The sequence below is a fragment of the Schistocerca nitens genome, chromosome 1, assembly GCF_023898315.1.
Source record: "Schistocerca nitens isolate TAMUIC-IGC-003100 chromosome 1, iqSchNite1.1, whole genome shotgun sequence".
Taxonomy (NCBI): Eukaryota; Metazoa; Arthropoda; class Insecta; order Orthoptera; family Acrididae; genus Schistocerca; species Schistocerca nitens.
This window is the reverse complement of record NC_064614.1, coordinates 708,212,832-708,228,407: the sequence shown is the minus strand read 5'-3', so window position 1 is coordinate 708,228,407 and position 15,576 is coordinate 708,212,832. Positions and strand designations below refer to the sequence as shown.

Here is a 15,576-nt window from a genome sequence, read left to right as displayed (position 1 = left end):
ATATTCAGTCGCCATAAAATATTAACTTCTGTAGTGTGTCACTGGCCGTGCTTAATTTATCTGAGAGCACCATTGTATTCATATTTTCTTTAATACTTGACTGTGAATAATTATAGATTTTCTAAGAGTTACAACTTAGCCATCTTTCACCTTGTCTGACACTCCACCATGTTTGGTACATTTTCTGCACAAGGGTCATGTGAGCAATAGCTGCCCCTAAGAAACAGCGTGGCATAAATAGTATATCTGATTTTCTTTATTGAGTATCATATTTCAAAAAGTGTTTTGTAATACTTGTAGTAGAATTAACTGTTTTGTGTAACTGTTGTATATGAACATTCTAAGCCAGTTTTAAGGAACATTTTTGACGAACATAATCCTGTGAAATTATAACTGTATGTGGTTTGATTTAAGATTAATATATATCTTAAATTTTTATATTATTATGCCTGTTTCACAGCTCCGTGCAGTATTCAGAAATCGGACTGCCATTGAAGATTGGATAATGGAGAAAGCAAAACATCGTCGTAAGGGCACAGATGAAATTTTCATTTTCCCGTATAACTTGGGATGGAAACATAATTTTAGACAGGTATTTTTTCTGTTTGGCTGGAGTTTTATGTAAAATTTTCATTTTTCATTTTAAGAGAACAGAATTTAAAGAATTAGACAAGTTACTTCTGGTTTCAAGAGAAAAATCTTTGCCTGAGAACATTTTTGTAGTAGCCATACTCCAGGCCATTGCTGGTTTGGGCTTTGTTATAAGAACAGATCTACATGTTAGACTGTCAGAATCAGCAATAGACTGAAGAAGAACTGCTGTCTTTGTTCTACAAATAAAGCAGTGTGCTGGCATTACAAATATGGTCTTCAGTTGGAATTGCGGAAATAGTACTTAAACTCCTTGTACTTCTTAGGGACATAAATATAGTTGCATAACCATGGGAAAAAACTTAAAAGTAAAAATGAGAACTGTTTTCATCGTTTCAATATGTAATTGACTAAATGTTATCTGAAACATATGATAATGTGTCAGATACTGCAATTATTTCACTTTATTGTCAGTGTTGGAAATAATTTATTTTCTTGTTTCCAGAATGAGATTTTCACTCTGCAGCGGAGTGTGCGCTGATATCAGCGCACACTCCGCTGCAGAGTGAAAATCTCATTCTGGAAACATCCCCCAGGCTGTGGCTAAGCCATGTCTCCGCTATATCCTTTCTTTCAGGAGTGCTAGTTATGCAAGGTTTCGCAGGAGAGCTTTTGTAAAGTTTGGAAGGTAGGAGACGAGATACTGGCAGAAGTAAAGCTGTGAGGACCGGACGTGAGTCGTGCGTCGGTAGCTCAGATGGTAGAGCACTTGCCTGCGAAAGGCAAAGGTCCCGAGTTCAAGTCTCGGTCGGGCACACAGTTTTAATCTGCCAGGAAGTTTCTTATTTTCTTGTTCTTTATGTAGTTTGACTTATCTAGGAATAAATCACAAGATATCAAAATAATGACAGTCAGTGTATACACATCCTGTGGCAGCTCCACAAAACAAGCCTCTCAGGGGCTCAGCATTCATTTGTGGGTATGGGCTTGGCGACCTCAGGCCTCCTGAGCTGGGGACTAGTAAGTGCTGCCAGTCCTCTGTCATCATAAGCTCTGGACATGCTTCAGTGACCAGCAGGTGGTGCAGCGGGTGGTGCAGCAGGGGAATGTTGTGTATACAGGGAATGGGGATCTTGGCTTGACCAGCTGAGGATGGTAAAAACCTCTATAAAATAGCCCCTCAATTTCAAGTGTGATGCACACTGATGAGATGCATAGCTGTTGAGGTGGAACAGTTGTTAGTGGCAACCTCTGGGGGAACCTTTCCCAACTCAATTGTATAAGGCTTGCTTAGGCATGTGGGACTCTGTCTGACTGGACTTTAAAATCTATTAAACAACTGCGTAATGATTCCTTCTGGCCAAAGCTAATCTGTCCAAGCAGGCGGAACTTCTCAAGAAATCACTGAAATGAGTGACTCTGATATCGTTGTTGAGAAGCAAACCTATCTCAACTCAAGCAAGGGCATGGTAACATGCCGTGATATCGTGGATATGAACATAGTGGAGATGAAATGAGATTTGGCATCCCAGGGGGTAGTTGATGTGGAGCAACGAATGTGAAGGAATGATGTAGAAACTGAAAAGATTGCCACTTTCACTGTCACGTTCAATTCTCCATCGGAGCCTGAACATATTTTTACATACCAACCCCTGTTCAGTGTTACAAATGCCAGAGTTTTGGCCATACAACTGTGAGTTATGGAGTTGAAGTGACCTGCAGGAAGTGCGGAAAAGCAGCCCATGGATGACACTGGTACTGACTGACTGTCTCCAGCAAGCTGCATCAACTGCTTTGGGAGCCACCCACTCTGGACCTGAGACTGCTCTGTTTTTATTGAGGAATGCAAAATACAAAAAGCAAAAGTGACCAAGCAGATCCCCAATGCCGTAGCCAAAAAAGAATACAAGGCAATGAAACACCCCCCCCCCCCCCTCTTGCCACTTTGTATTTTTCCATGGTGCAGAAATCTGTTACCAAGGTGGACATTTCATTGCAGACATCATCCTGTGTGCCACTATCCACCACAAGTGACTGTACTTGTACTTGTATGTGTGTGTGCCAAGGTAAAGTGAGTAAGGGCAGAGCAATCCAAGCAGCTGCAACAGCAAAGCTCAGCAACAATTCCACAGTGAGCATCCAGAAATCACATGAGAAGCAGTGTGGCTTTCAGTGCCCCTTCCCACCTCATCCTCAAAGGGACAGGCTGCAAGGAAAGGGTCATGATGTTTGGGTCAAACATCATGCTGGGACTTCGGACTGATCAGGAGGATATTTTGGAGTTTGATGCCCCGGATATAGGCAGCATCTCCACTCACGCTTACCCTACAATTGCTTCATATCCCTGGTGCAAGGGTAGGGGTAAATTATAACCACACCTATGAAAAGGCTCCTATACTACAGTGGAACTTCAATGAGTTCAGGACTCGTGTGGAGGAACTGAAACATCTAGCACTGAGACCCCTGTGCTACAGAGCTATATGTTATATCGCAAGGATGACCTGGTGGGAGAAAGAGCCAAGGGAGGGTTCACTGTGTTCTCACTAACACGCACCACTTCTCCAATCTCTGCCTGGCTGTGTTTGTCAACAATGCACATAACTCCTCTGCTCTCCTCCTGGCTACTGACCTGCAAGCAGTTGCTGTCGAAATTCATGTGTATTGGAGGATCACTGTTTGCTCATTGTATTTACCTCCACAAGATGCAGTAGACTCTGAGACTATCACAGGTCTTATAGAACCACTCTCCCAACCATTTCTCCTCCTGGGAGACTTCAGTGCCCATCATGTCTTTTCAGACTTTTTGGGACTTGATTTCTACTTGCCGTCGGGGTCGGGTTTTGGAGAGCCTCACGCCGTTTCATGAGCTGTGCATCCTCAACAAACACACTCACACTCATTTCTGCATTGCTACTGTGTCATTCTAAGACATCAATATCTTTTTTTGCTCTCCAGCTCTCGCAGACACTGTTCAATGGGATGTCGAAAATGACCTTCATTCCAGTGATTACTTCCCACTCGCATTCACCTACTAGTTGGAGCACTACGAGAAGAGCAGTTACCAACATGGATGGTCAGCAAGGCTAACTGGATGTTTCTCAGCCAACTGGCTGTGTTTGAACATCACAACAGCATCCAGGAATGGGTGGACCACATCATGCGAGTGATCCAAAATGGCTCTGACTTATCCACCATGAAGTCTTCAGGTCGTCTTAAGAGGCAACTTGTATCTTCGTGCATAGATGAGTGCTGCTCAGCGATCCAGGGCAGGCGTGCAGTTCTTCGATGTTTCACATGCCACCCAACAGCAGACAACCACAGGGCATTTTGATGCACGAGATCCCGGAGCACAAAATGTAATGAAGGAGAGCAAGAAAAGGACACGCAGAGCGCTCTTGGACTCCACCAACCATTCCACTGATCTTCAAAAGTATGGGAGCTATCAGGATGGTTTCTGGTAAACACAATAGTTTAACAATAGCCCGAGTGCTGACATGGATATCTGCAAAGAACACCTGGAGATATTGCTCGGACATTAGCAGAGCATTTTGTAACAGCTACTTCCAATGCAAGCAAGGATCCAGCATTTTGTTGTTAACATGTGGCTGTAGAGAGGGGCAAGTTGGACTTTGGAGCCTACAATTGTGAGTCTTTCAACTACCCTTTCTCCAAATAGGAGTTGGAATCGGCCCTGTCTGATACTAGTGGTACTGTACCTGGTGATGACCAAATCTGGTATTACACACTTCAACATTTGCAGCAGCATCAAAGGAAATTCTCCTTGAACATTTAAATCTAGTATGGCAGACAGGTAACTTCCCCAACTTGTGGAGAGAGGTACTTCAGATACCTCTCCTCAAACCAGGAAGGGACCACACATGTCCCAGTAGTTATCAGAGTATTGCCTTAATAAGCTGTGTAGGAAAGATCGTGGAGTGAATGGTTAACTGTCATCTGGCCTGGTTGTTAGAGACCGGGCAACTCCTTAGCTGCTCTCGATGTGTGTTCTGGAGATTTTGGTCCACTGTTGACAACCTAACCCTACTAGAGGTGGCTATTCAGCAGGCTTTCCTATCTAAATATCAATGTATTGGCATATTCTTCGATGTCTGATACTGCTTGGAGATAATGTATTCTTGCACAGCTGCATCAATGAGGCTTTTGTGGCCCCTTCTCCATCTTTATACAGTCTTTCCTGTCTCAGTGGTCTTTTAGGTCCCAAGGTGGTGAAACACTGTCATATTGTTTTGAGCAAAAGAATGGTGTCCCTCAGGGGAATGTTTTAAGTGTTACCCTCTTTGCCATAGCCATCAACAGTACCATTTCTGTGGTAAGGAGTCCTGTACAGTGCTCCTTATTTATGGACAATTTTGCTGTTTTCTGTTCCTTCTCAAGTGTTGCAACAGTGACACATCAGTTGCAACTTAAGGAGGTGAAGTTAGAGGAGTGGGCTGAAAAGACGGGTTTTCTGTTTCTTGCAGATAAGAGTGTGTGTGTGTGTGTGTTTGTGTGTTTAGTTTACCTGACTTGCATATGAGGGACACCAGCCTACATTTTAGACTCAGTGACGCTCTGGGCCTCATTTTTGACTCTTTTGACTCCAAATTGTTGTGGTTGCCACACCTGAGAGACCTGGAACCTTGAAGGCACTGATCATAAAGTGCCTTAGCCACAGGTCTTGGGGAGTGGACAGGATGCATCTGCTCCATTTTTATAGGCATTTTGTGCAGTTGTGGCTGGTCTAAGGGTGCATGGTGTATGGTTCCGTGAGGCCTTTTTATTTGAAAATCATTGATTCTGTCCGTCAGGAGGGGATTCAGATGGCCACGGGTGCCCCTATATTCTCTGTGCTGAAGCTGGAGAACTGACACTTACCATCTGGCGGCAGCTCTTCATGGTGTGTCAGGCAAGTAAGTTCCTTGCAGCTTTGACTTCACCCACATACCACAGTGTTGCTCATCTGCCTCTGGAGTGCCTTTTCTCCAACTGTCTACCAGCCACAATACTGTTTGGGATCCACGTGTGCTGGAGTCACTCCGTGTGGAGCAAGTACGACCCGAAATCCAGGGGTTTAACCACCTGCCTCCTTGATTACTGCAAAGGCCCAGAGTAATTTTAGATTTGGTGCTGTACGGGAGAGATTGCAGCCCTGCTTCAGTTTTACATTTGATATTTTGTGACTTCTTATATGAGCATCACAACTATGTACCTGTCTTTACGGATGGATGTAAACAGGGGGCCTCAGTTGGTTGCTCTAGTGTTTTCTCGGATCGTGTCCTCAAGACTTAATTGTCTTCAACACAGAATTATGTGTGATCTTAGTCATGTGATTATAGTCAGTCCATATATTCCGAACCCAGAGCACTGCTGTCAGTGTCATCTTTACAACCACACTCGAGAGTCCTGTCGACACCCGGCCAAATGTGTAACCTGTGGCAGGGATGCTCACGTGAAGGGTTGTTCTGCCGCCTCAATGAGCGGACTGTCCAGGAATTCTGGGTGAGGGAAAATTGCATTATCCAGTCTCTCGCAAGTTGTTGGCTAGTCGGAAACCCTACATTCTACCATCTGCATATACAGTACTGTTCTTGCTACCTCTTGCTCCAAGAAGGACATGGCCACACAGCCGTGCAACATCAAATTTAGCACCACGGTTGTGAAGTAGCCCAGTGTCATGGAAGTGTCCCCATCTCCTCCTCCAGCTGTGCAACATGCCACCAAACTTTTGCCTCATGGGGTGAAATCACCAGCTACACAACTGGCAGGCCAGAAAGGACAGAAGGACTACTCTCGTGAAGATCTCCTATGTCCCTACAGCCATCCAGCATCTGAATCTTCCTCTGCTAACCGGAAAGGCTCGAAGAAGTTGAACAAAGGCAAAAGGTCCTCTCCTTCGCTGACTCGAAGATCCTCTTCGCTGGTGACACCACGTGATACCCTCGCCCAGCCAACCTCCACGTCGCCTGTGCACACCACCAACTGTTTTACTGCACCCGACTTTGCAGGCCAACAGCAGAAGAATGCCAATGCTCCTGTAGACCTCATGGAGCAGGATCCCCCTGCCTCTGTTCCCTGTAGCAGCAAGTCTTCGAAGGCTGGCACTCGGCAGTTGCTGAGGTGACACCTCTTCATATTTTCCTTGTCATGAGTCTCCTCCATTGGGACGTTTGTGGCCTTTGTTCAACACAGAGGATTTATGGCTGCTTGTAGAATCACAGCATTCCACGGGTTCTCTGGCTTCAAAAACGAAATTGCGTCCTTACAAGCACTTTGAGCTCTCACAATTCTTCCTGGTCCATTTTGACCATCCCCCGCCCCCCCCCCCCCCCCCCCCGCCCCTCCTGGTAGGCATTCCATCTCATGAGGAAGACACACTGCTCTTACGGGACGATGTTCATAGTCAACCCATCACCCTGAATACCCGCCTTCAAATTGTTGCAGTTCGTCTTTTCCTTCCTCACTTGAACTGTTTCTCTTGTACCGTTTACATCCCTCTGTTGTTCGATGCCACCAAGGCAGACTTCCTCCAGCTTCTTGGGCGGCTAACTCACCCCTTTCTGCTGCTCGGTGACTTTAATACACACCACCCCCTATGGGGTTCTCCAAGAACCTTTTCAATCAACTTAACCACCTCTGCCTTAACACAGGAGCTTTCAGACTCCATGCACACCTGTTCCCATTTGGACCTATCCTTCTGCACTGGCCAGCTGGCCCATCATCTCAGGTGGTCCATTCTCTCTGACACATACTCGAGCAGCCGTATCCCTTGCGCTATCCGTTTGCTGACTCCCACCCCACTTACATACACACGCAGTTGACTCAGGCTGACTAGAGGCTTTACTCCTCCCTGGCAACCTTTGATGAACATTATTTCCCCAGTTGTGATGACCAGGTGGAATATCTTACAAACGTTATCCTTAACAGCCACAGAATATTCCATTCCTCACACTTCCTCCTTACCACACTACGTCTCTTGGCCGACTGATGCTGTGGCGCAATTCGCACACGGAGATATGCTCTCTGCATTTTTAACTGTCATCCTATGATGGCAAACTGCATTCATTATAAAGGGATGCATGCACAGTGTCATTGCGTTCTTAGCGATAACCTTCTCTTCTCAGAATTGTTAGTGTTACGAGGCCACCTTTACTATGAGGGAGCTAGATTATGCTCTCACTTCATCCTGATCCTCCGCCCTAGGGCTAGGTGCTGTTCACGTTCGTCATTCAGATGTTACAGCATCTTTCTCTTGCTGGCAAGCACTTTCTGCTTAATACGTACAACTGCATCTGGGCAGAGGTCACATTTCCCAGTTGCTGGAGTGAAGCCACTGTCATGGTCATACTGGGCAGAGGTCACATTTCCCAGTTGCTGGAGTGAAGCCACTGTCATGGTCATACCTAAGCCCGGTAAGGACAAACACCTTCCGTATAGCTACTGCCCCATTTCTCTCACTAGTTGTGTTTACAAGGTGATGGAACATATGATTTGTGGCCGGCTGGTATGGCGGCTTGAGTCTCGCAACTTACTAAGAGCTGCACAGTGTGGATTTCGCGCATGGCTTTCTGCAGTTGACCATCTTCTCACTTTCTTCACCCATGTCATGAATGGTTTTCTGTGGAAATCCCAGGCTATGGCCATGTTTTCCGATTTGGAGAAAGCATATGACACCTGCTGGAGGACTGACATCCTCGGTACTCTCTCCACGTGGGGCTTCCATGGTCGCCTGCCCAGTTTCCTTGAGGAATTTTTAAAAGATGTGGGTTCTGCCTTGTCGGACACATTGATCCAGGAAAACAGTGTGCCTCAGGGTTCCGTCCTGAGCGTCGTCCTCTTTGCTATCGCCGTTTATGGCCTGTCTCCCACCTGGCATCTCTGGCTCCCTTTTTGTTGACGGTTTTGCCATCTATTGCAATTCTGCATGGACCTGTCTCATTGAGTGGCGTCTTCAGCAATTTCTTGATCACCTCGACTTGTGGAGCATAAACATTGGCTTTTGCTTTTGCAGTGAGAAAACCAATTGTACGAATTTCTGGTGACGCAATTGGTTTCTCCTACTATCTTTACATCTTGGGTGTGTTGCTCTTCCATTTGTTGAAACTTTGAAATTTCTGGGGCTCATATTCGATATGAAACTTCCTTGGCCCTCCTACATTTCTTACTTGACAACCCCAGCCCACTGTATGCAGTCCCTTAGTGTCTTTTTTGTCATCAGTCTTCTGACTGGTTTGATGCAGCCCACCACGAATTACTCTCCTGTGCTAACCTCTCCATCTCAGAGTAGCACTTGCAACCTATGTCCTCAATTATTTACTGGATGTATTCCAATTCCTGTCTTCCTCTACAGTTTTTGCCCCCTACAGCTCCCGCAGTACCATGGAAATCATTCCCTCATGTCTTAACAGATGTACTATCATCCTATCCCTTCTCCTTATCAGTGTTTCCACATGTTCCTTTCCTCTCCGATTCTGCGCAGAACCTCCTCGTTCCTTACCTTATCAGTCCACATAATTTTCAACATTCGTCTGTAGCACCACATGCCAAATGCTTCGGTTCTCTTCTGTTCCGGTTTTCCCACAGTCCATGTTTTTCTACCATATAGAGCTGTACTCCGGACATACATTCTCAGAAATTTCTTCCTCAAATTCAGGCCGATATTTGATATTAGTACACTTCTCTTGGCCAAGAATGCCCTTTCTGCCATTGCTAGTCTTCTTTTGATGTCCTCCTTGCTCCGTTCGTCGTTGGCTATTTTGCTGCCTAGGTAGCAGAATTCCTTAACTTCATCTAGATTGTCACCATCAATCCTCATGTTAAGTTTCTCGCTGTACTCATTTCTACTACTTCTCATTACCTTCATTTTTCTTCAATTTACTCTCAATCCATAATCTGTACTCATTAGACTGTTCATTCCGTTCAGCAGATCAAGTAATTCTTCTTCACTTTCACTCAAGATAGCAATGTCATCAGCGATTCATATCACATATATCCTTTCACCTTGAATTTTAATTCCACTCCTGAACCTTTCTTTTATTTCCATCATTGCTTTCTTGATGTACAGATTGAACAGTAGGGGCGAAAGGCTACATCCTTGTCGTAAGGGTGTAAACCCTTTTTAATACGAGCACTTCGTTCTTGGTCATCCACACTTATTATTCCCTCTTGGCTCTTTTGCATATTGTATATTACCCATCTCTCCCTATAGCTTACCCCTACTTTTTTCAGAATTTCGAACCTCTTGCACCATTTTACATTGTCGAACGCTTTTTCGAGTGGACAAATCCTATGAAAGTTTCTTGATTTTTCTTTAGTCTTTCTCCCACTATTAACCGCAACGTCAGAATTGCCTCTCATGCCTTTACCTTTCCTAAAGCCAAACTGATTATTATCTAGCGCATCCTCAATTTTCTTTTCCATTCTTCTGTATATTATTCTTGTCAGCAACTTGGATGCATGAGCTTTTAAGCTGATTGTGCGATAATTCTCGCACTTGTCAGCTCTTGCCATCTTCAGAATTGTGTGGATGAGGTTTTTCCTAAAGTCAGATGGTATGTTGGCAGACTCATACATTCTACACACCAACATGAACAGTCGTTTTGTTGCCACTTGTACCAATGATTCTAGAAATTCTGATGGAATGTTCACCCTTGCTTTGAATGTCACCAAAGGTTTTTTTCACTTTCCTGTATGCTGAGTCTGTTCTTCTGACAATCATTTCTTTTTCGATGTCTTCACATTATTTCTTCAGCCATTTCCTCATAGCTTCCCTGCACTTCCTATTTATTTCATTCTGCAGCGACTTGTATTTCTGTATTCCTGTGTTTCCCAGAACATTTCCCAACTTCATTGATCAATTGAAGTGTTTCTTCTGTTACCCATGGTTTCTTCGCATTTACCTTCTTTGTACCTATGTTTTCATTCCCAGCTTCTGTGGTGGCCCTTTTTAGTGATGTCCATTCCTCTTCAACTGTACTGCATACTGAGCTACTCCTTATTGCAGTATCTACAGCCTTAGAGAACTTCAACTGTATCTCATCATTCCTTAGTACTTCCGTATCCCACTTCTTTGCATACTGATTCTTCCTCACTAACGTCTTAAACTTCAGCCTACTCTTAATCATTACTATATTGTGATCTGAGTCTATATCTGCTCCTGGGTGCACCTTACAATCCAGTATCTGATTTCTGAACCTCTGCCTGACCATGATGCAATCTAACTGAAATCTTTCCGTATCACCCAGCCTTTTCCAAGTATACTTCCTCCTCTTGTGATTATTGAACAGAGTATTCGCTATTACTAGCTGAAACTTGTTACAGAACTCAATTAGTCGTTCTCCTCTCTCATTCCTTGTCCCAAGCCCATATTCTCCTGAAACCCTTTTTTCTACTCCGTCCCCTACAACTGCATTCCAATCCCCCATGACAATTAGATTTTCATCCCCCTTTACATACTGTATTATCCTTCAAATATCCTCATATGCTATCTCTCTCTCTTCATCTTCAGCCTGCAACATTGGCATGTATACCTGAACTATTGTTGGTGTTGGTTTGCTGTCAATTCTGATACGAACAACCTTGTCACTGAACTGTTCACAGTAACACACTCTCTGTCCTACCTTCCTATTCATAATGAATCCTACTCCCGTTATATCATTTTCTGCTGGTGTTGATATTATGCTATACTCATCTGACCAGAAATCCTTGTCTTCTTTCCACTTTACTTCACTGATCCCTGTTATATCTAGATTGAGCCTTTGCATTTCCCTTTTCAGATTTACTAGTTTCCCTACCATGTTCAACCTTCTGACATCCCACACCCCGACTTGTAGGACGTTAGCCTTCTGTTGTTGGCAGTCCCCTCTGGGAGATCCGAATGGGGGACTATTCCAGAATCTTTTGCGATTGGAGAGATCATCATGACACTTCTTCAATTACAGGCCATGTGTCCTGTGGATACAAGTTATGTGTCTTGAATGCAGTGGTTTCCATTGCCTTCTGCATCCTCATGCCATTGATCATTGCTGATTCTTCTGCCTTTAGCGGCAGTTTCCTACCCCTAGGACAAGAGTTCCCCGGACCTCTGTCCACTCCTCCACCTCTTTGATAAGGCCGTTGGTTGAATGAAGGTGATTTCTTATGCCGGAAGTCTTCTGCTGTCAATGCTGATTATTAATCAAAATTTAAACAGCGGCGGGTTTCAAACCTGGGACTGAAGACGTTTAGATTATGAGTCAAAGATGCTACACCTAGACCACGGGTGCAAACTATGTGTCCTCAGTGCTACTTCCTGTGGTGCAGCTTGAACCACTTTCCTCCTTTTGTACTGGTCCCTTGTCTGTTTGAATCTAGACGATGGGTACTTCTTTTATGCATCTGCACATTCATCCCTCTTACACCGTCTCAATACTGTCTACCATCATGGCATCCATTTGGCCACTGGCACCTTTTACACGAGCGCGGTTGAGAGTCTGTATGCAGAAGCTGCCGAACTACTGCTGTTCTCTCCCCGTGACTTCCTCCACAGCAGATACGCATGCCATTTGTCGACCATGCATGGCCACCCATCCTATGCCTCCTCCTACGATGACTCCTTTGATTACCAGTATGGGGCACGTTCCTCTTCTTTGTTACCTCCTGGAGTTCGCTTTTGGCTTTTCCTGTGGCAGCTTAACTTCATGTTACCTGGAACTTTTCCGATGGGTGTGAATCCTTCAGCACCTTGGCTTCGTGCAGCGACCCATGTTCCCCTTGGCCTCCACTTGCTTTGTAAGGATGTTGCTCCAGCCTTGCTCTATCATCTTCAGTTTCACGACCTTTGCATGGGATTTTGCGATACTACCTATGTGTACACTGATGGCTCTCAGACTGATCAAGATGTCAGGTGCGTCTTCGTTGTTGACGCCGATGTTTTTTGGTTTTGGCTTCTGAACACTGCTCAGTATTTACAGAAGAGCTCTTCGCCATCTATCAGGCCAAGAACAGTACATCTGGCGACACAGGCATTTCAATTGTGTCATCTGCTCTGACTATCTCAGTGCCCTTCAAAGTCTGTTTGTGCTGCATACTGTCCATCCCTTAGTGCAATGGACCCAGGAAAGCTGTCACTTGCTCACTGTGATGTTTATGTGAGTTCCTGGTCACATCGATGTAACAGGAAATGAGGCTGCTGATGCTGCTGCTAAGGCTGCAGTCCTCATAACTTAGCCCGCTAGTTCTTACATTCCCTCCCACGATCTCTCTGTTGTCGGTTGTCAGCAGGTGGTGTCACTTTGGCATTACAATTGGTTCTTCCTTCAAGGGAACAACCTCTGGGCTATTAAGCCTCACCCAGCGGCTTGCAGGACATCTTTTCGGCTCTCTCGCCCCGAGGAGATAATTTTTACTAGGTTGTGAATTAGGCACTGTCTCTTAGCCATCACCATATGTTAAAAGATGCTCCCCCACCACTTTGTGCCCATTGTGCCCAGCTTTTGCCTGTCTGACATTTCTTTATGGAATGCCCTTTTCTTAACCACTTATGTTCCCATTTGTATTTGCCACCTGAGTTATCGGATGTTTTAGCGAATGATGCGCAGGCTGTCCACCAAATTTTATTTTTTATCCGTCGTAGCAGTAAGGCAAAGGCCATTTAATTTTTAGTTCTGGACCTCCATTTCTCTTTGACATATTTTATAGACTTTGCTCCACCTCCCAGTTTTTGGCTGTCTTGTCTTCTGTTGTTTGGGATTGATATGTAGTCATTTTTAACTCCTCTCTTTGTCTTTGTGTTCTACAGTTTTGACATGGGAACTGTAGACCATAGTTGTTTCTGCGCCCTAAAACAAAACAAAACAAAATAAACATACCACCAACCTAATAGTCAGTTATCCTTTCACTTTCTGTAGAGAAGTGATTTGACTTTGAAACTTTGTAGTAGGATGTTAGAAGTGGTCTTGCATATGGATGAGTCGAAAACAAGTTGCATGCAGAGCATCTTTCATTGTTGATATGCAAGAGAGGAATTGGCTAAGGAATGTGATGCTTCATTTCATTGTGTTCTTGCATGAGAGAGTTTTGGAACCACTCTAGATCATTATGATGTTTAGAGCTCAGTTCTGCAGGGTATGCACTGTTGATATAGGGATTATCCTCTTGAAAGTTGTCGTTCCTGTCTAGGAAAATAAGAGCAAAACTAAAATTGTTCAGGTTTTCTCATGATTGATTAATTGTCGTGCTGGTTATTCATTCAAGTTGCTGTTTCCATTTTGTGCACAGCCTTTCACTGACCAACCCAGTCATCTTCAGGTGCTGCAAATTATGCTGTTACGTTTATTCACTGCTGGACTCAGAGACTGTCCGACTTTCAAGTAGCACACACACACACGCTACTGAGCATATGAATGTTTATGAAAAAGTGCAAATGCCCTGGAATCACTGAAAAAATTGATCTTCTTTCATAACAAGAACATTTCAGTGACTTGCAATGACTTTAAAATATAATTATTTGCTCTTACCATAGCTACATGTAATGGCATACACTGAAGAGCGAGACACATTGTACATTATCTAAGCCTGGTGTATGTTGAAAGATGAATGATTAATTAAAACTCCTTTATTATACACAATCGTTGACACTTATTACACATAATAGTGACTTTCACATTTGAAATGATATTGGTGACACACATTTTAATACTTTATATTCACTCTGTGTAAACCAAACAAATTCTTTCAATGTTTCAAACTAGTCCTTTTAGTCTTTGCTTACTATCATTAAAATGGCTTCCACGTAGTGGAAAATCTCAGTGTGATGGTTTAGCCTGGGTTCCATTGGTGTCACCCTCTTTACTTTTTTAGTTGGCAGCAAAGAATGCTCTATTCTCCAAAAACTCACAGTATCAATATAGCAATTCCAAGACTTTCAAAAAGAATGGAATCTTGTGGCATGACAATATCTGAGGTACTTTTAACATTTATTTCACTTTTAACCTCAAAACTATAACTTGTTTGTTAATAACGAGTCACATGTGAATGTCACCAAACAGTGAGATAGGCTGCTTAATGAGTATCCCTAGCAGTTTCTCACTTGCCCATGCAGAGGCATTTCCATGAAAGATCAGTCATCTCTGCCAACATTCATCATGTTAATTTGATTCATTTGTTTATTTTCTGAAAGTCTTAAATACATCACAATGCAGATATGAAACATCAGTTTGAATAAAAAAAAATCCGGATTCCAGTAAGGTCAGCTGGGTGTATTAATAAAGTACTTATCATCGCTATAAGTATGCACATTGCCGCCAATTTTGTACAGGAGTTTCTACGGTCTGCTATAGCTCAAGGACAAAGTCTCCTTCTGCCTGAAACTTTTGCACACTTCAGTTCTGCATGTCTTGACCATGTCATAATGGACTAGGTAACCAAACTACACCTCTTCAGACATGCAGTGCCACAGCAGTGAATTTAATTCTGTATTGAAATTGAATTATGATCCAGAATGTGACACAAGTGCCACACCAGTGAGGAGGAAACAAATGTTCCATTACTGTCTTATCAGTTATTGTATACATTGTAAATAAATTCATACTATTGCGAAAAGATTTTGTAATACAGGTTATGTGTCCATTTCAATGTATTCTCCAACAATTCCAAAAATGGAATAAGTGTTAAGATCATGAACCTAAAAAAGAAATAAGTACGGCTATGGAGACATAGGAAATGACAAAATATGAAAACATATGCTCGCATGCCTTATATCAGAGAGGTGAATACTTGGTAAAGTTTACAAGTTAACAAATGGTCATAATTCATTGTTCACTCAGTTGTTTTTATTTTCGGTAATTATTAGTGTTTGTTTGTCACAGGTGATAAATTGGTCGCTGGTTCCTGCCGGTGATGGTGTCTTCTGGCCTGTAGCAGATGGGTGCAATCAGTTCACTCTGACTGTAGGTACTTCGGATTTTGGTCTATTTGCTTTGTTTTAAATTGCATATGCTGTATCCAACA

At 43.5% G+C, this 15,576-nt stretch overlaps 1 protein-coding gene across 2 annotated transcripts in view; it reads left to right on the top strand.

The window, feature by feature from the left end:
* Window positions 1–15,576, top strand: part of LOC126259807 (palmitoyltransferase ZDHHC6) — a 124,211-nt gene that overhangs the window by 84,683 nt on the left and 23,952 nt on the right. For both annotated transcript variants that reach the window (XM_049956841.1, XM_049956850.1), the window contains exons 6-7: window positions 461–592; window positions 15,435–15,515. In XM_049956841.1, coding sequence (XP_049812798.1) covers window positions 461–592; window positions 15,435–15,515 — 213 coding nt within the window. The remainder of the gene's footprint in view (window positions 1–460; window positions 593–15,434; window positions 15,516–15,576) is intronic.